Source organism: Lithobates pipiens, unplaced genomic scaffold, assembly GCF_037356315.1.
Source record: "Lithobates pipiens isolate NorthernLeopardFrog02 unplaced genomic scaffold, aLitPip1_a1.2 Scaffold_18, whole genome shotgun sequence".
Classification (NCBI taxonomy): Eukaryota; Metazoa; Chordata; class Amphibia; order Anura; family Ranidae; genus Lithobates; species Lithobates pipiens.
Genome location: NW_027507758.1, coordinates 98,474,256 through 98,497,901, shown reverse-complemented (window position 1 = coordinate 98,497,901; position 23,646 = coordinate 98,474,256). Strand labels below are relative to the sequence as shown.

The window sequence follows — 23,646 nt, the reverse complement described above, 5'->3', positions numbered from 1 at the left end:
CCAGTAAAATTATTGTATTACAGCGAAAAAAGCATTAGCCACTTAAAACTGAACTCTGGGGAAATATTAAAATTAAAGGGGTTGTAAACCCTCAAGGTTTTTGACCTTAATGCATACTATGCATTAAGGTCATATAACCCCCTGTAATGCAGCTGCCCCCCAGAGCCCCCCTTTTACTTACCTGAACCCAGTCTTTCCAGCAATGTGGACAAGCACACCAGCTCCAGCCAGTGTCTCGAGTCCTGATTGGATAGATTGATAGCAGTGCAGCCATTGGCTCCTGCTGCTGTCAATTAAATCCAATGATGCGGGAGTTGAGGGGCGGCGCCGAGTCCTGCTGTCTTTGTCAATAGATGCAGCAGCAGAAAACAGGAGCATGCCCGCACGAGTGCCCCGAGGAAGAGCAGCTCTCCCAAGGGGGCACTCAAAATAAGGAGGAGCCAGCAGCGCTGCTGAGGGACCCCAGAAGAGGAGGATCTGGGCCACTGTGCAAAACCAACATGGTTGTTATTTTTTTTATTTTTTTTTTTTTAAACAAAGCTTTAGATATCCTTTAAACTCTGCAATGCAAGGGTTAAATGCAAATTCTTTTCTAGGACACTGTTAAATATCAATTTATCCCCTGTCCCCCAAAAGCCACCAATCTTTTCTACCCTCTGATGTCCAGGGTTGTAGACCTCAGTATCCTCACTTACAATGTTAGACTGCTGGTCTTGCATTGTACTTGATGATGTCAGAGTGTGATCAAAGTAGCACTGAAGAGAAGCGGCTTCAGAGGATTGGTCACGTGGTGAGAAGTCTGTGGGAACAAGGGATAAGACAAGTAAAAATGCTTTTTAACCACTTCCATACAGGGCATTTTGACCCCCTTCCTGCCCAGGCAAATTTTCAGCTTTCAGTGCTGTCACACTTTGAATAAGAAATGTGCAGTTATGCGACGTTGTACCCAAATTAATTTTAATCATTTTTTCCCCACAAATAGAGCTTTCTTTTGGTGGTATTTAATCACCTCTGTGCTTTTTATTTTTTGCTCTATAAACAAAAAAAGAGCGACAATTTTGAAAAAAAAACACTATTACTTTTTGCTGTAATAAATATCCAATTTAAAAAAAAATTTTTTTTTTTTAAAAAGTCGCCATAAGCGTATTGATTGGATTGCGCAAAAATTATAGCATCTACAAAATGGGGGATAGATTTATGTCATTTTTATTATTAGTTTTTTACTAGTAATGGCGGTGATCTGTGATTTTTATCGTGACTGCGATATTGTGGCGGACATATCAGACACTTTTGACACTATTTTGAGGACCAGTGACACTTATACAGCGATCCGTACTATAAAATGCATTGATTACTGTATAAATGTCACTGGCAGGGAAGGGGTTAACACTAGGTGGTGATCAAAGGGTTAACTGTGTGTCCTGGGAGTGATTCTAACTGTAGGGGAGGGGACTCACAATGGGAGGAGACCGATTGGTGTTCCTCTGTAATGGGAACACACGGATCGGTCTCCTCACCTGACAGGACCTGGATCTGTGTGTTTACACACACAGATCCATGGTCCTGCTTGGTTAACGGGCAATCGCGGGTGCCCAGAGGACATTGCGGCCACTGGGCACTCGCATTGGGTCTCGATCGATGCGGCGGGCACGCGCCACCGGCTGCGTGCACACTCTCCACAATGCAGGGAATCCCAGGACGTCATATGACGCCCGCCCGGAGGGACAAGGGTTCCTGTGGCCGTCATATGACAATAGAGCAGTAGGGATGTGGTTAATATTAACCTAGATCAGTGGTCTCCACTATTCCTTCCAATGACCGGGAATAATTCCTTCTATTAATACCAAGGATGAGACACTTTTTCTCCCACTGTCACTAACAATGAGGCACTATTCCTCCCACTGACACTGGGGGGGCAGAATTCATTCCATTGACAACAACAATTTTTTCCAACTGACACCAATAAGGTGGCACTAGTAATTCCACTAACGCAAAAAATAGGGTATTGTTTATTCCTACTAGATGCTAGAACATTTTTCACTCCCACTAGCCCTAGTCTGGCTCCCCTAAAGTCTGAAGGACAGTCAACTGGCCCTTTGTTTATAAAGTTTGGAGACCCCCTGACCTAGACAAAAAATGAGCATTGAACGCTTGCAGTATGGGGGATCTCCACTGCAAGAATAGCTTTGGATATTTCTTGGGGTTTCTCCCCAATGCAGGGATTACATGCTCATTTGTGCAAAGGGTTTCAATAAAAATAACTTTTATACTCGCCTGATCCTTCTCCCCCTGGCAGCCATTGTTTTCTCCTCTGTCATCCTCTGGTCTGTGGGCTTATCCCTCTCTGTCTTCATGTACAATGCAGGCCTATTAGCACTGCAGTGTATTTGAGTAGTGCCTACAACTGCCAGCGCACCTACAGGAGTGAGGGATTAGGTAAGTAACAGACCTTTTTGTTGGTATTCAAGGCATAAAGCAGGCATTTAACAATTGCAATGCAGGAGAAACCCCACTGCAAGGGAAAATTCAACTTTCAATCTTCTACCCTAAATCCAACTCTTAAACCTAACGCTTAAAGTGGTAGTAAAGGCAGAAGTTTTTTTTTATCTTAATGCATTCTATGCATTAGGATAAAAAGCCTTCTGTGTGTAGCAGCCCCCCTAAAACATACATGAGCCCCCTCTCTATCCAGCGATATCCACGATTGTCTTGGCCATCCATAACTCTCCCTCCTGATTGGCTGAGGCACAGCAGAGGCCCCATTGGCTCCTGCTGCTGTCAATCAAAGTCAGTTTGCCAATCAGAAGAGAGAGGGGGCAGGCCAAACCAGGGGGCTCTGTGTCAATGGCCACAAGGAGCTGCATTTCATTCTTTTTTAGACTTATAGTCCAACTTTGTGGACTAGGCACCTATCCCCCCCAACCCCCGTGGACCTATTTCCCCAAGCATTTAAATTTTAATTACCCTTTCTAGTGTCTTCAGGTCGGTCATGTGACCCTTTAGGCTTTCTTTGATCTTCTGATTGTGGTGGATGGCCCTGGATGATGCAGAGATGCTCTGTGGAATCCATGGCAGCCCTGTATGTGGGTTGAGTGATACTGGGTGTCATCCAACCCAGAAGACTAAGGACATCTTGTGGCAAATAAGAGGTATTGCAAGAGCAATACTGCTGTCATTGTAGTGGATAACTTGACTGAGAGTTAAGGGATAAATTGTTTTATTTAAAATATTTCTGCTTATTGCCAGCTCTGTCTATAACATTGCATGAACTACTGGGCAGACAACAGTAGTGGGAATATATCCGGGAGATAGCAGATACACAGATTCATTTCAAGGTTACTGGCAGGTGCAAATGAAGACTTGGCTGCAGTTCTCACACATTGCAGTTCAATACACATGAGAATGGATTTGAGGATTAAGCCGAATGTCAACCTGATGAAATACAAATTTACCATTTGCAGGTCACGGCATGGTGGAGACTACTGAGGCTTCATTGTGCCACAGCCAAGGGATAGAAATTTACAAGTTATTCCAAATGCTCTGCCTCAACACAAATCTGTTGTTTGATATTAAAGGAGAGCGCCGGCCGTGGTACTAGATAAAAGGATTCAGCCCAAAGGCAAATCTACTTATCTTCAAACAGCCATTTTCTTTTTCTTTGGATAGCAGAGAAAATTTGATCAATTATTGTTAGGTTTTTGAGCCCAATACTAGTAATGGGGGTTTGGTTGTGGTTTGGCAGAAAAGCGCATACACGTAAGGCCGCGTACACACGGGCGGATTGTCTGCCCAACTAAGTTCGTCAGACAATCCGACAGACAGTCCGTTCAAAATTTGCATGAACGGACTTGACCACACACGATGAACAGACAGTCCGCTGAAAGCGTGCGTGATGACGTGTACAGCACGTACGACGGGACTAGAAAAACGACGTCCAATACACTGCAATGCAACCTTCGGCCGTGTAAATCCTTTCTGAGCATGCGCCATACTTAGTTCGTCCAACTTGCCTACACACGAGCGGACTGTCCTCTGAAACCAAGTTTGGACAGACAAAACCAAGTTTGAACGGACAAAATTTCGGAAATTCCGTAAGACTTTGTTCGTCAGACAGTCCGCTGAAAAAGTCCGCTGAAGCCCACACACGAGCGAAGTTGGACAGACAATCCGCCCGTGTGTACGCGGCCTAAAGCATTATCAGTTCTAGGTCTTTCTCACTAATCATGCTAATGCATCCAGGGCTGACCATATATAGGACATTTCTACATGAATGATTGACATGCGATCCACAAACCACAAATAGCAGCGGAAGCTGTCAGCCTCCTACTGCTTTCAGCAGCTAATTGCATAGGACCCATTCGCAAGTATGAGTGGGGCCTTATGAAGCAGTAAATATGAATTTCACCAAACATTAAGGCCTCTTTCACACTGGGGTGGGAGCGGCATTGGCGGTAATTTTAGTGATGGTATTCGGCTGCTAGTGGGCGGTTTTAACCCCCGCTAGTGGCCGAACAAGGGTTAAAATCGCCCGCAAAGCGCCACTGTAGCGGCGCTTTGTCTGCGGTATAGCCGCGCTGCCCCATTGATTTCAATGGGTAGTAGTGGTGAAGGAGCGGTGAATACACCGCTCCATCACCTCTCCAAAGATACTGCTAGCAGGACTTTTTTTTTACGTTCTTGCCAGCACACAGCTCCAGTGCTCACTGGAGTGAAAGGGGCCGGATTTTTTCAGGTGCTATACAGGCGCTATTTTTAGCGCTGTAGTGCCTGAAAAACTCCTCAGTGTGAAAGGGGCCTAAGTGGTGATTTAAAGACGATCTTTGGCTGCAACCAAGTGGTCCAGGTGGCACATTTCTGATACTCACCCAGAGGATCCAGCATTGTCCCGCTTGAATTCTGCAACCTGTCAGTCTCCCGGGATATTTGAAGTGCATATCTCTCGAGGCAAATCGAGGACGGTGCATGTCATTTTCCTAGGCAAATGGGAAGAGGGTACGCAATATTGTAATGAAAAAACAAAATAAAAATAGACAGCCTTATTCTGGTGGAGAGAAGGGAGATCTCTCTTGAGGGTGATGATCCGCTTTAAAACGTGTGCACCTGGAAGATTCACCTGCAATTAAAGAGGAAGTAAACCCTGATTAGCTATACTTCAAGTAAGGCCTCAATCACACAGGCACACTGATCAATACATCTGTGCAAAGGGCCAGCTTTACCTTCCAGAAGGCACAAGTGCATTGTGTAGCCGTGTATAGCCAGCTTGTATAAATGAATGACAAACACATGGCACAGATTTTTATGGATCTTCGCACACATTGCTGCGGGGCTAGTGCATGGCTCCAAACCCAGTCTTTCTGCATTCTGAGCCATGCCTCAGCCCTGCACAGGCGTACAAGCAGGTATACGTGTGAGGATCTGTACAGCCGTTCACCTGTCATTGATTTGAACAGGCTGAATACATACGGATGCATGGACCACATGTGCTCCCAGGCAGTAGCCCTTTGCACGGATGTACTGTACCTATCAGTGTGTCCGTGTGAATTAGGCCTTAAAGTGATACTAAAGTCTGACATTTTTCTAAGTTAAACATAACAAACATGTTATACTTACCTCCTCTGTACAGTTGGTTTTGCACAGAGCGGTCCAGATCCTCCTCTTCTTGGGTCCCTCTTCGGTGCTCCTGTCCCCTCCCTCCTGTTGAGTGCCCCCACAGCAAGCTGCTTGCTATGGGGACACCGGAGTTGAGCTACAGCTCCCTGTGTCTATTGAGACACGTAGCTGTGGCCCTGGCCCTGCCCCTTTCTCTCCTCATTGGCCGACTGACTTTTATTTACTGCAGTTGGAGCCAATGGGGCTGTGCTGCTGTCTTAGCAGCCAAGTCACCCCAGCAACATCACTGGATCTACAGATGGGGCTCAGGTAAGTGTTATGCCACGTACACACGATCAGACTATCCCTGTGTGGGCTCCGGCTGACTTTTTTTCCCCAAAAGTCCGGTGCACTTAGAAAGTAGTTTTGACTCAAAAATTGCCTGCCGGAATGTGAGTCCGGTGGACAATCTGGCCATCTGTGTGCTAGTCCGCCGGACTTTTGAAATGAACGGACTTTCCTGCAGACGGAGGAAAGTCAGTTCATTTTGAATGCAGCTCCAGGTAGCCGGGACTAGCGAAGGAGGTCAATGTCGCCGCCTTCGGCGGCAAAATTGACACATCGCTGGCCCCGTCACTTGGTATGGACTTAAAGGGGAAGCCCTACGTCTAAAAAACAGCGTGGGGGTCCCCCCAAAGGTCCATATCAGAACCTTATCCGAGCAGCCTGGCCGGTCAGGAAAGGGGGTGGGGATGAGCGAGCGCCCCATCCCCGAGCCGTACCAGGCCGCGTGCCCTCAACATGGTGGTATGCTTTGGGGAAGGCCCGCAGGTTGATGAGGACAAGGGCCTCTTCCCGACAACCCTAGCCGTTGGGTGTCGGGGTCTGCGGGCGGGGGGCTTATCGGAATCCGGGAGTCCCCTTTAAGAAGTGGGCCCCCAGATACCAGCCCCCCACCCTATGTGAATGAGTATTGGGGTACAATTTAGGGTCTGATATGGACCTTTGGGGGGACCCCAACGCCGTTTTTTTGGGTAGGGCTTCCCCTTTAAGTCCATACCAGGTGACGGGGCCAGCAAAGTGTCAATCTCGCCGCCGAAGGCGGCGACATTGACCTCCTTTGCTAGTCCTGGCTACCTGGAGCCGCGTTCAAAATGAACGGACTTTGCTCCGTGTGTGGGCAAGTCCGTTCATTTCAAAAGTACGGTGGACTCCATGCGACCTAGTACACCGGAAAAGTCCAGTTGTGTGTGGGCAGGTCCGCTCGTTCGGAAAGTCCAGCGGACTTTCCGGTGGTTTGTCCGCCAGACTAAGTCCGCCGGATAGTCTGATCGTGTGTATGCGGCATAAGGGGGGCTGAGGAGGCTGCAGCACACAGAAGGCATATCCTAATACATAGAATGAAAGTCTGCCTTTACAACCCTTTTAATATAATGAAAACGAATATTTTTAAACCAAAAAAGGTCCTAAAAATTAATATGATTTAAACTCTTCCCAGCCAGCAGCTCTCTGCAGGTAATCTTTTTCATGTTTGTTTTGTTGCACATTTAGCAATCCACGGGTTTCTATGAACACTATCAATGATTTATATTAGGGCTGCAACTAATGATTATTTTCATAATCAATTAGTTGGCAGATTTATTGTTTTGATTAATCAGATAATAACCTTAAAAAAGTGTGGTGTATAATTTAGTTAATATGTAACGTTCAAAATAAAAGGCAATTTCTTCTTAAATATTTCTATGAAGTGGTAAATATAAATAACCAGCTATATGGTTAGAGAGCAAAATCTCCAATCCACTCTGAGAACAGACAGATGAGATGTACTGTATATACTATTAGAAGAGATATACTGTATATACTATTTGAAGATGTATACTGTATATACTATTAGAGGTTGAATCTGGTAAATATAATCAGACTCAGAGATAACATTTTTTATTTAAAGAAAGACAATTTGCTTATTGTGATGACAACCTCATAACATCATATTTCCCCATCTCCTTTTATCTTAGGTTGCAGATAAGAGAGTGTCAAGAAATCATGCTGTACTAGAGGTGGTGGATGACAAGCTCCGCATTAAACCGGTAATTACTGATGCCATCGAGTATTATGGGGGATATAAAAGAACTATGCTGATTCACACTTTCTCATAGGATTTCTGTTGTTTTGTTATGTTGGCGAAATACAACCTGGTGTAATAGCAGATTTATATTACACTTTACTTGTTTGTGAGTAGATGGATTATTTCTTTTTGCAATGGATTGTTCTTGGTATGTGTCTGCCCTAGTAATACAGAGAAGTACAGTGTCTTGAAAAAGTATTCACCCCCCTTTGGCATTTTTCATGTTTTGTTGCCTTACAACCTGGAATTAACATGGATTGTTTGAGGATTTGCATAATTTAAAGTTGTTGTAAAGCTTTGTTTTTTATTTTCTAAATAGGTTCCTTAAGGGCCGGTTCACACAGCGAGGCGCGGCGAGGCGTCTCCGACTTACCTCGCCGCGACCTGCGGGGAGCTCAGCGGCGACTTGCAGAGGACTTCTGTATAGAAGTCAATGCAAGTCGCCCCCGAAGTCGCCCCGAAGTAGTACAGGAACCTTTTTTCTGAGTCGGAGCGACTCGAGTCGCTCCTCTCAGAACGGTTCCATAGTACTGAATGGGGGCGACTTGCGGGAGCGAGGCGAGGCGAGCCGTGTCGCCTCGCCTCGCCTCGCTGTGTGAACCGGCCCTTAAGCTAGCGCATTGTTGGTTCACTTACCTTTTCCTTCGATTTCCTTTCTAAATGTTTTTTTTTACTTTGGATAAGTCTCTATGAGCTTGCCACATCTTACCACTGGGATTCTTGCCCATTCCTCCAAGCAAAACCGCTCCAGCTCCTTCAAGATGGATGGTTTGCACTTGTGAACAGCAATCTTTAAGTCTGACCACAGATTTTTGATTGGATTGAGGTCTAGGCTTTGACTAGGCCATTCCAACAAATTTACATGTTTCCCCTTAAACCACTCAAGTGTTGCTTTAGCAGCGTAATGCACCAACAAAGTCCTTAGCCGCTGTATTGTACAGTATATATCAGGTCAAATTCAGATTATGTTCGAATGTTATGTTATAGGTTAATTAGGTGTCTTGTGCAGCTGCCAACCACTTGGAAAAAATGGACAAATGAACCAAAAAACTAAAAAAGCAGCGCTTCCAGAAAAAACAATGATGGATAGAAATGGTTATCACCCACCGTAGGGTTAATCTCCACTTAAACAGGGATTCCTTATTCCAGATATTTTCAGTGTATGTCTAGAAGCTAGGGTGGTTTCACAAAGCAGACCAGCCAGCTAGATCAGCCAAAATGTGATTATCCGATACTCCGCCTTCCTTCACATGTAGGGCCCAGGCATATTCTACTCTGTTAGCTAGGTCTTATCTTATCCTGACAACAACACTAAACTGGGTGCAAAATGAGTGCCATACTGGAAGTGATACAGCAGCGTCCCGCCGTAATGATGCCACTTCCGGCACCACACGACAGGAACAGCATGTGGCAGTGTCACACAGTCCAACTAAACAAGAGAAACTCAAGACACAAAGGAACAACACTACAAAGCTGGGACAATCATCCCATACACCAGCCCCCTTGCTTTAGCAGCGTGTTTGGGGTCATTGTCCTGCTGGAAGGTGAACCTCCGTCCTAGCCTTAAATCATACAGAGTGGTACAGGTTTTGCTCAAGAATATCCCTTTATTTAGCAACATCCTACTTTCCCTCAACTCCAGTTTCCCAGTCCCGACTGCTGAAAAACTTCCCCACAGCATGATGCTGCCACCACCAAGATGGTGTTCTTTGGGTGATGTGATGTGTTGGGTTTGCACCAGACATAGTTTTATTTGATGACTAAAAAGTTACATTTTAGTCTCATCAGACCAGAGGACCTTCCTCCATACATTTTGGGAGTCTCCCACATGCTTTTTCGCAAACTCGAAACGTGCCATTTTGTTTTTTGCTGAAAGCAATGGCATATATATATATATATATATATATATATATATATATATATATATATGTTTATTTAATGTTTATTTATTTGCCGAGACCCTAGAAAACAAAATGGCGGTTGTTGCAAATTTTTATGTCACATGGTTGTGGTGTAGCGTTTTTTAAAACACAATTTTTTGGTAAAATATAAAAGATGATGTTATGCCAACTAAATAGATACCTAACATGTCACACTTTAAAATTGCGCATGCTCATTGAATGGCGACAAACTATAATAATTAAAAATCTCCTTAGGCAACACTACATTTTTTTACCCGTACAGAGTTACAGAGGAGGTCTAGTGCTAGAATTATTGCTCTTGCTATAACGTTTATGATGCGAACACCGTTTACATATGCATGTGCAATCAACATACGTGTTTACTTCCTGACTGCGAGCATGGAGGTAGGGAGGCACTTTACATATTTTTTTATTATTATAATTTTATTTTTTATTTATTTTTTATCAATTTTATTTCTATCACAAAAAATAGAAACATAATTTGTTATAGATATAAGGGATGGCAGATCCCCTTTATGGACCTTAGATCTCTCCTCAAACCTTGAAAGCTTCAAATGAAAAAAAACATTGATTTGATGCTTTAGATCAGAAAGTGACATCATGACGTCACTCCAGTCCTTCTAGGTCATAGAGGTGAGGAGAGACAATCTGGTCTCTCCTCAGCCCTGAGTCCAGCCGCATCGATGCGAACAAACTGCCAGATTGATTCCTGGGCTTGGCAGTGAGAACAGTAAACCCAAGAAATACCGTTGAGCAGCGGGGTATGGCGATCCTTCCCACTGCTTTTAGAAGAAATCCAGCTGTGAATTGGCCGCTCGGATCACTTTTATCTGAAATTGAATCGCTGGCTGGAAAAAAAAATAAAAAATACTGACAGCTTCAGCCATAAATCGGTAAACCACTTCAAACCTGTAGCGTAAATGTACATTAGGGGGCCTTGAAGTGGCTATTCTCATTGCGGCCCTTCCGCTCTTCACCTTGCCTCCTTGAGTGCTGCCTAATTTGGCCTCATGGATGGCATGGCCTTGACTGACAACATTCACCTTCTATATTTGTGAATGTATTACTGCATTGTGAGAACAGAAAGCGATAGAAACAATTGTCCCCACTGGAAAATGTCTAAAAAGTAAAGTAACCGCTTTTCGATGGGATTTATATTCCCTTCCTGTTTCTCTGGGACAGGAGGTGATAGGCAATCTCTACAATGTAAAAATAACCCACTCTATCAAAGTTCCAACGCAGTTGGTTTAATTTACTACAGGTGTAGAGGCTATTAACTACCTCAGCTCTCAAAGGTTTTAACCCTTCATGACCACACCTTTTTTTGCTATTCAGCACTGTGCTACTTTAACTGGTAAATGCGTGGCCATGCAACAATGTACCCAAACAATTTGTATGTTTTGTTTTTCACACAAATAGAGCTTTCTTTTGGTGGTATTTGACCACCACTGGGGTTTTTAATTTTTTTTATATAAACAAAAAAAGACCATACATTTTGAGGAAAAAAAAATGTTTTACTTTCTGCTATAAAATAAAGAAGATAAAATGTCTTTATAAATTTAAGCCAAAATGTATTCTGCTACGTGTCCTTGGTAAAAACAAAATCCCGATAAGTGTATATTGACTGGTTTGCGTGAAATCTATAGTGTCTACAAACTATGGAATATATATATATATATATATATATATATATATATATATATATATATATATATATATATATAATGACGGTGATTAGCGACTTCTAGTGGGGCTGTGATGGCGCGGTGGGCAATCTGACACTGATTACAAACTGACATCACCAGTGGCCCTAAAACCGGAAACAGGCAGCGGTGTAACAGTATGTCACTCTGCCTGTACAGACGGGCGGGCTGTCCTCAATTTGGGAAAATGAACGACTGTAAATAAAGTGAATCTGCATCCTTTTTATAAATACCGAGAAAAATGAAAAAACACTTTGCTTGCATACAATTGATTGGAGTGAACATAACTTTTTGTTTACTAAGCTTAGTAAAGGTTATTTGGCAAAAGCCAAAATGTCAGAGTTGCCAAAGTCGATTCTTCTTCTGAGCTGCAAAGTATAAAGGGTAAATCCACTTTCATGGGGGAAAAAAAGGCAAATAATAATATAGCATATACAATTGCAAGTTATAATGTAATTGAATGTTATTAACCACTTTCAGACCGGACCATTTTGCTGGTAAATGACCAGAGGTCTTTTTACACTTTGGCACTGCGCTGCTTTAACTGGTAATTGCGCGGTCATGCAATGTTGTACCCAAACAAAATTTGCGTCCTTTTCTTCCCACAAATAGAGCTTTCTTTTGATGGTATTTGATTGCCTCTGCGATTTTTATTTTTTGCGATATAAACGTAAAAAGACCGCAAATTTTGAAAAAAAATGATATTTTCTACTTTTTGTTATTAGAAAAATCCAATAAACTCAATTTTAGTCATACATTTAGGCCAAAATGTATTCAGCCACATGTCTTTGGTAAAAAAAAAGTCAATAATTGTATATTTATTGGTTTGCGCAAAAGTTGTCACATCTACAAACTAAGGTACGTTTTCTGGAATTTACGCAGCTTTTAGTTTACGACTGCCTATCTCATTTCTTGAGGTGCTAAAATGACAGGGCAGTACAAAACCCCCCCAAATGACCCCATTTTGGAAAGTAGACCCCCTAAGGAAATTGATAAGAGGCATGTTGAGCCCATTGAATATTTTATTTTTTTGCCTCAAGCGATTGAATAATGACAAAAAAAAAATTTTTTTTTTTTTTTTACACAAAGTTGTCACTAAATGATATATTGCTCACACATGCTATGGGCGTATGTGAAATGACACCCCAAAATAAATTCTGCTGCTTCTCCTGAGTACGGGGATACCACATATGTGGGACTTTTTGGGAGCCTAGCCGCGTACAGGGCCCCGAAAACCAAGCACCGCCTTCAGGCTTTCTAAGGGCGTAAATTTTTGATTTCACGCCTCACTACCTATTACAGTTTTGAAGGCCATAAAATGCCAAGATGGCACAAAACCCCCACAAATGACCCCATTTTAGAAAGTAGACACCCCAAGCTATTTGCTGAGAGGCATGTTGAGTCCATGGAATATTTTATATTTTGCCACAAGTTGCGGGAAAATTACAAACTTTTTTTTTTTTTTTTTTTTTTTCACAAAGTTGTCACTAAATGATATATTGCTCATGCATGCCATGGGCATATGTGAAATGACACCCCAAAATAAATTCTGCTGCTTCTCCTGAGTACGGGGATACCACATATGTGGGACTTTTTGGGAGCCTAGCCGCGTACGGGGCCCCGAAAACCAAGCACCGCCTTCAGGCTTTCTAAGGGCGTAATTTTTTGAGTTCACTTCTCACTACCTATTACAGTTTTGAAGGCCATAAAATGCCAAGATGGCACAAAACCCCCACAAATGACCCCATTTTAGAAAGTAGACACCCCAAGCTATTTGCTGAGAGGCATGTTGAGTCCATGGAATATTTTATATTTTGCCACAAGTTGCGGGAAAATTACAAACTTTTTTTTTTTTTCACAAAGTTGTCACTAAATGATATATTGCTCACGCATGCCATGGGCATATGTGAAATGACACCCCAAAATAAATTCTGCTGCTTCTCCTGAGTACGGGGATACCACATATGTGGGACTTTTTGGGAGCCTAGCCGCGTACGGGGCCCCAAAAACCAAGCACCGCCTTCAGGCTTTCTAAGGGCGTTACAGTTTTGAAGGCCATAAAATGCCAAGATGGCACAAACCCCCCCCCCCAAATGACCCCATTTTAGAAAGTAGACACCCCTAAATTTAGGGGTACACTAGTGAGACTAGGTAATAAATGGCGGGTGCCCTGAAACTATAAAAAAATAACTAACCAACCAGCGTCACCTGTAACAGTTATATGGTGATCACTGGTGAAAGGGTTAACTAGGGGGCAATCAGGGGGCTTTATGCGGTAGTATATGGGGGTCCCTGGCGCTATAAAAAGCTGCGGCGAACCTAAATACCTACCTGCCTAACTAGCGTCACCTGTGACACTAATACAGCGATCAGAAAAACGATCGCTTATTAGGCTGGGTTCACACTGGAGCGATGCGGGAACGCCACGAATGCGCGGCGGGTTCCCGCATCGCATGCCTCCCGGCGGCAGTTCACACTGCCCTATGCGAACTGCTGGGAGTGTCAGTGAAATGTTAATGACACCCCCAGATCAGTTCGCATATCGCAGTGCGATCTGCAAACTTGGATCGCATGGTGTGAACACCCATGCGATCCGATTCTGCTGCGGACCAAAAAAAGGGTCCCGTGCGAGTTTGCGGCGGGTGCGGCGGGTGCGACACGAATTCAGCCATACTATCTGTATAGCTGAACTCGAATCGCACAGAGATCGGATGTGATTTGCACTGCAGTGCGGTGCGAATCACATCCGTTCTCATAAACCGCTGCAATGTGAACCCAGCCTTAGTGACACTGGCGACGGGGGGTGATCACGGGGTTAAACCTTTATTGGGGGGGTTAGGGGGGTACCTTAGAACTAAAGGGGGCTAACCCTAACTGCCCTAACAGTTATTAGTCACAAATGACACCTGCCGGGTGATCAGGGGGTTAAACCTTTATTAGGTAATAAATGGCGGGTGCCCTGAAACTATAAAAAAATAACTAACCAACCAGCGTCACCTGTAACAGTTATATGGTGATCACTGGTGAAAGGGTTAACTAGGGGGCAATCAGGGGGCTTTATGCGGTAGTATATGGGGGTCCCTAGCGCTATAAAAAGCTGCGGCGAACCTAAATACCTACCTGCCTAACTAGCGTCACCTGTGACACTAATACGGCGATCAGAAAAATGATCGCTTATTAGGCTGGGTTCACACTGGAGCGATGCGGAAACGCCGCGAATCCGCGGCGGGTTCCCGCATCGCATGCCTCCCGGCGGCAGTTCACACTGCCCTATGCGAACTGCTGGGAGTGTCAGTGAAATGTTACTGACACCCCCAGATCAGTTCGCATATCGCAGTGCGATCTGCAAACTCGGATCGCATGGTGTGAACACCCATGCGATCCGATTCTGCTGCGGGCCAAAAAAAGGGTCCCGTGCGAATTTGCGGCGGGTGCGGCGGGTGTGGCGGGTGCGGCGGGTGCGGCGAATGGCTGAACTCGAATCGCACAGAGATCGGATGTGATTTGCACTGCAGTGCGGTGCGAATCACATTCGTTCTCATAAACCGCTGCAATGTGAACCCAGCCTTAGTGACACTGGGGACGGGGGGTGATCACGGGGTTAAACCTTTATTGGGGGGGTTAGGGGGGTACATTAGAACTAAAGGGGGCTAACCCTAACTGCCCTAACAGTTATTACAGTCACAAATGACACCAATGCAAAAAAAAAAAAAAAAAAAAAAAAAAAAAATGACATTGGTGTCACTGTGACTGGGGGGCAGGGGTAATTGGGGGGGTGATCGGGGGGTAAAGGGGGGGTGTGAGTGTGCCTGGCATGTTCTACTGTGTGTGGGATGTGTTGGTGCAACTCACTGATCCGCTCTCCTCCGTGTCGGAACGAAAAATACCGACACGGAGGAGAGAATACATCACTTCCTCTCCTGTGTTTACATTACAGGAGAGGAAGTGATGTCACCGGGGATTTCCATTCGTCGGGAGCGATCGCGAGGGGGTGGCCATGAATGAATGGCCGTCCCCTCGTCCGGGATCGCTCCCGAACGAAAACCGACCGCCGCAGGCACCGGGCGGGGGCCCGATCGGGCCCCCGACCCGCGGGAGGCAAAGCACGTACATGTACGTGCTTATGCCTGCCCGTGCCATTCTGCCGACGTACATCGGCGTGAGGCGGTCGGCAAGTGGTTAAAAATTACCTTTCCTTTTAAATTTGCAGAGCTGTATTTTTCTGTAATTTAGCAACCTGGAGGAGTTCTTTACGCAGACAGTGTACTGAATGCCCCCTAAAATTGTAATTTCCTGCTTGTTTGATTGGCTCACTGATTTTCCCAGAAGTCTGCACTAAAATACAGGTCCGATTTCATGCATTACCTGCAGCAAAAATTTCATTTTTGGCAATATACTCCCAAAGGGATGTCACATCTAAACGTATACTGACCTTGCAATTTTCCTCATTAGAGCCTTGCAAGTGCAGCAGCTGATTGATAATTATAAATTAACTCCCATTCACGTTCATTTGGCACATGGGCACAGAGAAACAAACAGCTATTTCTTTAGAATAAAAAAGGGTTGGAATCCACGACAAAGTTTGTTAAAATCCTTGTAATGTACATAGATCACCCAGAGGGGAATGTCTTTTTCTCAACAAGGGTGGAGTTACTCTTTAAGTCTGTATTCTTTTAAAATATTCCTGTTACCTAACCAATGGCTTAAGGGAGAACTAAAGGCAATATATTGAATAGTGCAAGGAAGGGTTATAACCCCTGGCAGATTTTTCTTGCCATCTGCGTCCCATTATGGAGATTTCCCTTCACTTCCTGTCCCATAGCCAAACAGGTGAGAGGAAATCCCTGCAAATTAAGGAAATTCCTTGGGGACCCCCAGGTCACCATAACTAGTGTCCCCATTGGATGTTTTCCCCCTCTATTACTTTTTTGGGGACAACCTATAATTTGGGATTTTCTTTCACTTTCAATGATAATGGTAAACAAGACAAATAGGGAGGATGACACTACACACAGACACTCATAAAAACTATTATTCTTATCCCTCTCCACTCTATCCAAAACTAATAAAGAAAAGTTTCACCTTTTTGTTATACTTTAATTTCCTAACTATTATGAAACCATGCCATGAAAATCATTGTTGTTTCCTTTTCTCATTGGCCCCATTGTTGGCAGATATTGATCATTAAACTATAGTGAATGGAGATGATTGGCATTTCCTGCTTGAGGCAGTTTTTCTCATCGTCCTGTAAAGCTTTTGGTTGACAGGCAATCCTGTATTTTAGACCTGTGCTGCATTAGCTTAGCAGGACTCCGTTGGTTATTGAAAGCTGACATTAGATATCTTTGTAGCTGACAGCTTTGGCTGTAGTAAAAGACTATGGGGCACTGGTAAAACTTTAGACCCACTGTCTTTTTTTTTTATTTTATAAAGTGTATTATTCTGTCTGGAGAGTTTTTGATTATCACAGATTTCAGTAAGGGGTCTAGTGCAATACATAGATTTTCCTAAAAATGTTGCGTTGGAACTCCAAGGAAACCATTAAACTGTCACTAAACCAACATCATGAAAAACGTTATCAATAAATGCTGTATTACATTCCGTTCATACTCACTGAGTCACTATGGGATTTGTTTTCTGTATTCTGAAAAAAACCTAGTTGACCCTGCTGTGCCACCTCCAACTTCTGTTCATGTCCCCAATGCAGCTAGGGATTTTGCAGAGCAGTGTTGGCAGCTTCTGCACATGCTCAGTTTTCTGTGAGTTTCTATGCTGAGCATTTCTTCCCTTTTTCATCTGAGCAGCCCATGTGACTATAGAGTCACACATGTGGGTGTATACACAGTGGTAAATGACAGTCCACTCCCTCCCATGCCCACTAACCATCTAAATGGGGGTGGGATATTACATGTAGATTGGCACAGCACAATGGTAGCAAAGGTGCCCAGTGTGTCCACTGACCGAATTTACACCAGTAACAAAGAGATGGCCCCTGCACCCACCTATAACTGGCCTTCACAGCAAGGGGCATATGGAAGGGCAAGTGCATGAAAGACAAAACCAGAGAAAATTCCCAACCTTAACTTGCCAACCAGAGATGCTGAGCTGGGAATTTTCTCTGGCTTTGTCTTTCATGTGTTTGCCCTTCCATGTGCAGTACAAAAACCGGGCACCGAGCATGCCGTTAGTGAAGGCTAACATGCTGTCACCGACAGCTCCTGCGCGCATGCGCCGGAGCAGCAATACTTGGAGGGAAGATGGACGCTTCATGGAAGAGGGGACAGCGGTGACATTGCTGGCTCCTGTGTCAGGTAATTGACACATAATGGGCTACTATGCGATGCATAGTAGCCCATTATGCTTTACCTTTGCAGGGAAACAATTTGTATGTAAAACGGAACAGGTACATTTTTTAAGTGTAGCTCTAGCCCAAAAAAATAATTTTTAAGTTTTTTGGATAGCACAGAGAAGGGTTAACACCCCTGTAACGTTTGTTTTTCTGTCTGTGTCCCTGTTCAGAAAATTCTCCCTCACTTTCTGTCCCTGTGACAACTGGGATTTAAACATTTTGGGTTGTTGTGGAAACAAGGATTGGTGCTAAAGCTTCAGTGGAGATGTTTTTTTCCTACGATAACTCATACAGGAGTAAATTTCCCTTCCTAGGGGTAGATTTCCTCTCACTTCCTGTTGTTTCCCTCTGTTCGTAAGTAGGAGTCGTTTGTAAGTCAGATGTTTGTAACCCGGGGACCGCCTGTAATGCGATTTAAAACTTTTTACATTTCGCTGAAGCTCAGTCCATCTTTTTCAAGACCAAGAGAAAGATGGACTGAGCATTGGCAATAAAAACACTGCTGTTGACCTCTGAAAAACTTGTGATGCTTCTAAACAACACATACACACTGTTCAGCCAAAACTGTATGACCAAGAGAATAACTGATTATCTCGCTACAATGGCATCTGAAAGTCGGTGGGATAAATTAGTCAGGAAGTAAACATGTTATCCCTAAACGGGTGGTGATTTGGAGTGGTGACAGCTTCAAAAAATGCACCAACATCCCTGAATAGGAAATATAGACAAGAGGGAGTATTTAGCGGGATTTTTTAGGGGCTGAATATATTGAAAAACCATATACAATAAAAAAAAAAACACTTTTTATTTAAAACATTTAAAAACACAGATATTTAGTGTCAGATAAGGTATACATTGATACAACTGGTATGGAGAAATGCCATGTATGGAAAGAGATATCTTGTCGTGCGGGTGGTGGTACATTTATTCCAACATTTCCGACGGTTTCCTCACCGTGGGCTTCCTCAGGGGATATACCAATGCAGCACGACACGCAACACTAAATATATAGAGAAAACACACAATTAGGTCATAATGTTTAGATTTCATGCTCACAAAGAAAAGAAAAAGACCAAAACAAACAAAAATGTCGAGAAAACTGCCAGGGCCAGTCACACAACCACTCACCTAGACTGGCCTCCACGCAACTCCAATGATGGGCGACTGAACCAGTATGGAATCACCCCAATGGGATTCCCCAAGAAAAGCCAAAAAGGAGATTTTATCTGACCAACTATAGGGTAAGATGGATAGAAAATAAGAATAAGAATGAAAAAATGTATTATGTCTGCCATCACAAATAGAAAATCTGATGGACAGACAAAAGTAGCCGAAAACAGCCAAAAATGCGCAAGGAATATACTCACTAAAATAACAATTAAGTTGTAGATAAATTGGGGGTGCGGTATATAGTTGATAGGGGTGCACCGAATGTTTTTTTTTTGTGCCGAAACCAATACCGAAAATGAAAAATACACTAGGCCGAAAAACTAAAACCGATACCGAAAATGACCGATACGAAATTTATTTAAAAAAAATATTTTGATACATTAGATGGTCAGAGGAGGAGAGCAGACTCTAGTAACAACAAAAACAGAAAAGTGGTGCCTCTAAGTGCAATATATAAAACTATTAAAATATCCCTATAGGGATTAAAAACACTTACAAGATTTATGGTGAAAAGAAATGCATCCTGAGTGTGGAAGGTGATCTCGTATAAAAGTGGTCTCAGTGTGTATCAGGTCACTGTTCAGCAGCAGGACATCCCAAGAGGGTAAGCAGGGTGAGGACACAGCTCTGGAGGCACAATTGGACCAGCCACGCTGTCAGAATCGGCGTGGAGCACGAAACCGGAAGTGAAGTCAACAGAAGGGGCCCAGCAACCAGCATGGACCACAAACCGAAAATTAGGTCATCAGAATGGGATGTGTTTCAGAACTACTGATTGGTTCCTCCATTGGCTTGAAGAAGGAGCCAGTCAACGTTCTGCTGCTGAACAATGACCCCTGATACACACTGGGACAACTTTATATGCCAGATCACCTTCCACACTCATAATGCATTTCTTTTCACCATCAATAAGTGTTTTTAATCCCTTTAGGGATAATTTAATAGTTTTATATACTGCACTTAGAGGTGCCTTTTTTCAGTGTTTTTTTTTTTTTGTATGGGAAGAAAACAAGCCGGCAGAGACAGTGTGATGCTTTGGGTAATGTTCTGCTGAAAGACCCTGGGTTCTATCATTCATGTGGATTTTACTTGACACCTTCCTAAACATTGTTGCTGTCCAAGTACCCCCCTTTATGGAAACCGTATTCCCTGATGGCAGTGGTCCTTTTTCAGCAGACTATGCGTCCTGCTCTGCAAAAATGGTTCAAGAATGGTTTGAGGAACACAACAATGAGTGGTTGACTTGGCCTCCAAATTTTCCAAACTTCAATCCAATCAAGTATCTGTAGGATTTTCTGGAAAAAAAAAACTGATCCCTGGAGGCCTCACATTGTAACTTAGAGGAGATAAAGGATCTGTTACTGATGGCTTGGTGCAAGATACCAAAGCATGCTTTCGGAGGTCTAGTGGTGTCCATACCCCGATGGGTTAAAGCTGTTTTTTTGAAGCAGAAGGGGGACCTACTTAATATTAGGGGTGGTTATGGCTGATTAGTGTGTATGTGTGTATTCTCACACTGTTATGCCGCGTACACATGATCGCACATTCCAACAACAAAATCCATGGGATTGGCTCAAACTTGTCTTGCATACACACAATGTTGTCGGAAATTCCGAATGTCAAGAACGCTGTGACGTACAACACGTTCGATGAGCCGAGAAAATTTAAGTTCAATAGCCACTGAGGCTCTTCTGCTTGATTCTGAGCGTGCGTGTCACTTTGTGCGTCAGAATTGTGTACACATGATCGAAATTTACACAAACAAATTATGTTGTCAGAAAATTTGAGAACCAGATCTCAAATTTTGTGCAACGGAAATTCCAATGGAAAATGTCTGACGGAGTCTACACACGGTCGGAATTTCCCTCAAAAGGCTCCCATCAAACATTTTTAGTTGGAAAATCCGACCGTGTGTATGGGGCATTAGAGAGGTAAGAATATAGAACTCCCTTCCACAGTTGCTGTCAGCAGGGAGTGTAGATAAATTCAGAAAACGTAGTGGTTAAACTGGATTGATGGATGCCCACTATGTAACAGTCAGATGTCTGTTCTGTCCACCCTCTAAAATCTTTATATATGCAGGTGTGCGCTTTGCTTTATTTTTCATTTAGGTTTATATTGATACCTAAGTCTCGTTTTTTTTTTTCCATTAAAAATAACAAACATGTTATACTTACCTGCTCTGTGCAGTGGTTTTGCACAGGGCAGCCCAGATCTCTAAGTAAGAACGTTCAGGGAGACATTATCATTAAAGCATGCTGAAAGCCCCATATGTGTCTTCATCCTACAGTATATGCCCTCTTCCCCTGGCCCATCCCTTCTGTTGAGTGCCCCCACAGCAAGCAGCTTGCTATGGGGGCACCCGACCCGCAGCTCCCTGGGTCCATTCAGGCACAGAGTCGTGGCATGGCCCCTCCCCCTATCTCTCCGCATTGGCTCACTGACTTTGAGTGACAGCAGCGGGAGCCAGTGGCGCCACGCTGCTGTCTTAGCCAATCAGGAGGGAGAGCTGGATCTGGACAGCTGAGTCTTCTGTGCAACATCGCTGGATTGAGATGCGCTCAGGTAAGTGTTTGGGGGTGCTGAGGGGGTCTGCTGCACACAGAAGGCTTTTTATCTGAATGCATAGAATGCATTCAGATAAAAAAAACGTTTGCCTTTAGAACCGCTTTAATATTCATATTTGCTGTATATGCTTTGTCAAGGGCTATCTGATGTACTGTATATGTGGAGGGATGAAACCCGCTCTAATGTATTTCCACATTTACCTATGACTTAATGATGGCAACAGACAGTCCAGAGATCTGTAAAGAGATAAAAGCTATTCTAGACACTTAAATACAAAGCCATGATCTGTAATGTATGTCAGGTGTACTTTACACTCATATTCATGTAATAATGGTTTTCAAACACAATTGTAATTTTTCATTTTCTGTATGCCCACCAGTAAATCTCATTCTCAGACGTGATTTTTATAAATGGTTCCTGTCTGTCATGATCTCTAAGTAAGAACGTTCAGGGAGACATTATCATTAAAGCATGCTGAAAGCCCCATATGTGTCTTCATCCTACAGTATATGCTGATGAATTCTTTGTTTTACATTTCACAGCCTTAGTCAAAGATGTCAGAGATACTGTGTGTGTGTGTGTGTGTGTGTGTGTGTGTGTGTGTGTGTGTGTGTGTGTGTGTATATGTATATATATATATTTACATACATTTTTTATATTTTACAGCCTTTAGTTCAATGTTTTTTTTTCATCTGAATTATATGTGATGGATCAGAACACAACAGTCTAAGTTGGTGAAGTAAAATTAGAAAAATATATTAAAATATTAATATTAATTAAATATACATAAAACAATTTTTCAGAAAAAAAACCTTATAATTGGCATGTGCGTATGTTTTTCACCCTCTTTGTTATGAAGCCCATAAAAAGCTCCGGTGCAACCAATTACCTTCAGGAGTCACATAATTAGTGAAATGATGTCCACCTGTGTTCAATCTAAGTGTCACATGATCTGTCATTACATAGACACACCTTTTTGAAAGGCCCCAGAGGCTGCAACACCTAAGCAAGAGGCACCACTAACCAAACACTTCCATGAAGACCAAGGAACTCTCCAAACAAGTACGGGACAATGTTGTTGAGAAGTACAAGTCAGGGTTAGGTTATAAAAAAAAATATCCAAATGTTTGCTGATCCCTTGAAGCACCATCAAATCTATCATAACCAAATGGAAAGAACATGGCACAACAGCAAACCTGCCAAGAGGGCCGCACACCAAAACTCACGGACTGGGCAAGGAGGGCATTAATCAGAGAGGCAGTACAGAGACCTAAGGTAACCCTGGAGGAGTTGCAGAGTTCCACAGCAGAGACTGGAGTATCTGTACATAGGATGACAATAAGCTCTATGCTCCATAGAGTTGGGCTTTATGGCAAAGTGGCCAGAAGAAAACCATGACTTTCAGCAAAAAACAAAATGGCACGTTCTGAGTTTGCGAAAAAGCACATAGGAGACTCCCAAAATGTATGGAGGAAGGTGATCTGGTCTGATGAGACTAAAATTGAACTTTTTGGCCATCAAAGAAAACGCTATGTCTGGCACAAACCCAACACATCACATCACCCAAAGAACACCATCCCTACAGTGAAAAATAGTGGTGGCAGCATCATGCTGTGGGGAATTTTTTCAGCAGTTAGGACTGGGAAACTGGTGAGAGTTGAGGGAAATATGGATGGTGCTAAATACAGGTATTTTCTTGCACAAAACCTGTACCACTCTGTGTGTGATTTGAGGCTAGGACGGAGGTTCACCTTCCAGCAGGACAATGACCCCAAACACACTGCTAAAGCAACACTTGAGTGGTTTAAGGGGAAACATGTAAATGTGTTGGAATGGCCTAGTCAAAGCCCAGACCTCAATCCAATAGAAAATCTGTGGTCAGACTTAAAGATTGCTGTTCGCAAGCGCAAACCATCCATCTTGAAGGACCTGGAGCAGTTTTGCAAGGAGGAATGGGCTAAAATCTGAGTGGTAAGATGTGGCAAGCTCCTAGAGACTTATCCAAAGTGACTTGGAGCTGTGATAGCCACAAAAGGTGGCTCTACAAAACATTGACTTTAGGGGAGTGAATAGTTATGCACATTGACTTTTTCTGTTATTTTTTCCTATTTGTTGTTTGCTTCACAATTAAAAAAAGCATCTTCAAAGTTGTTGGCATGTTCTGTAAATTAAATGATGCAAATTCTCAAACAATCCATGTTATTTCCAGGTTATGAGGCA

At 43.3% G+C, this 23,646-nt stretch overlaps 1 protein-coding gene across 2 annotated transcripts in view; it reads left to right on the top strand.

Moving 5' to 3' along the window:
* Positions 1–23,646, top strand: part of APLF (aprataxin and PNKP like factor) — a 401,298-nt gene that overhangs the window by 17,069 nt on the left and 360,583 nt on the right. For both annotated transcript variants that reach the window (XM_077485939.1, XM_077485938.1), the window contains exon 2: positions 7,605–7,676. In XM_077485939.1, coding sequence (XP_077342065.1) covers positions 7,605–7,676 — 72 coding nt within the window. The remainder of the gene's footprint in view (positions 1–7,604; positions 7,677–23,646) is intronic.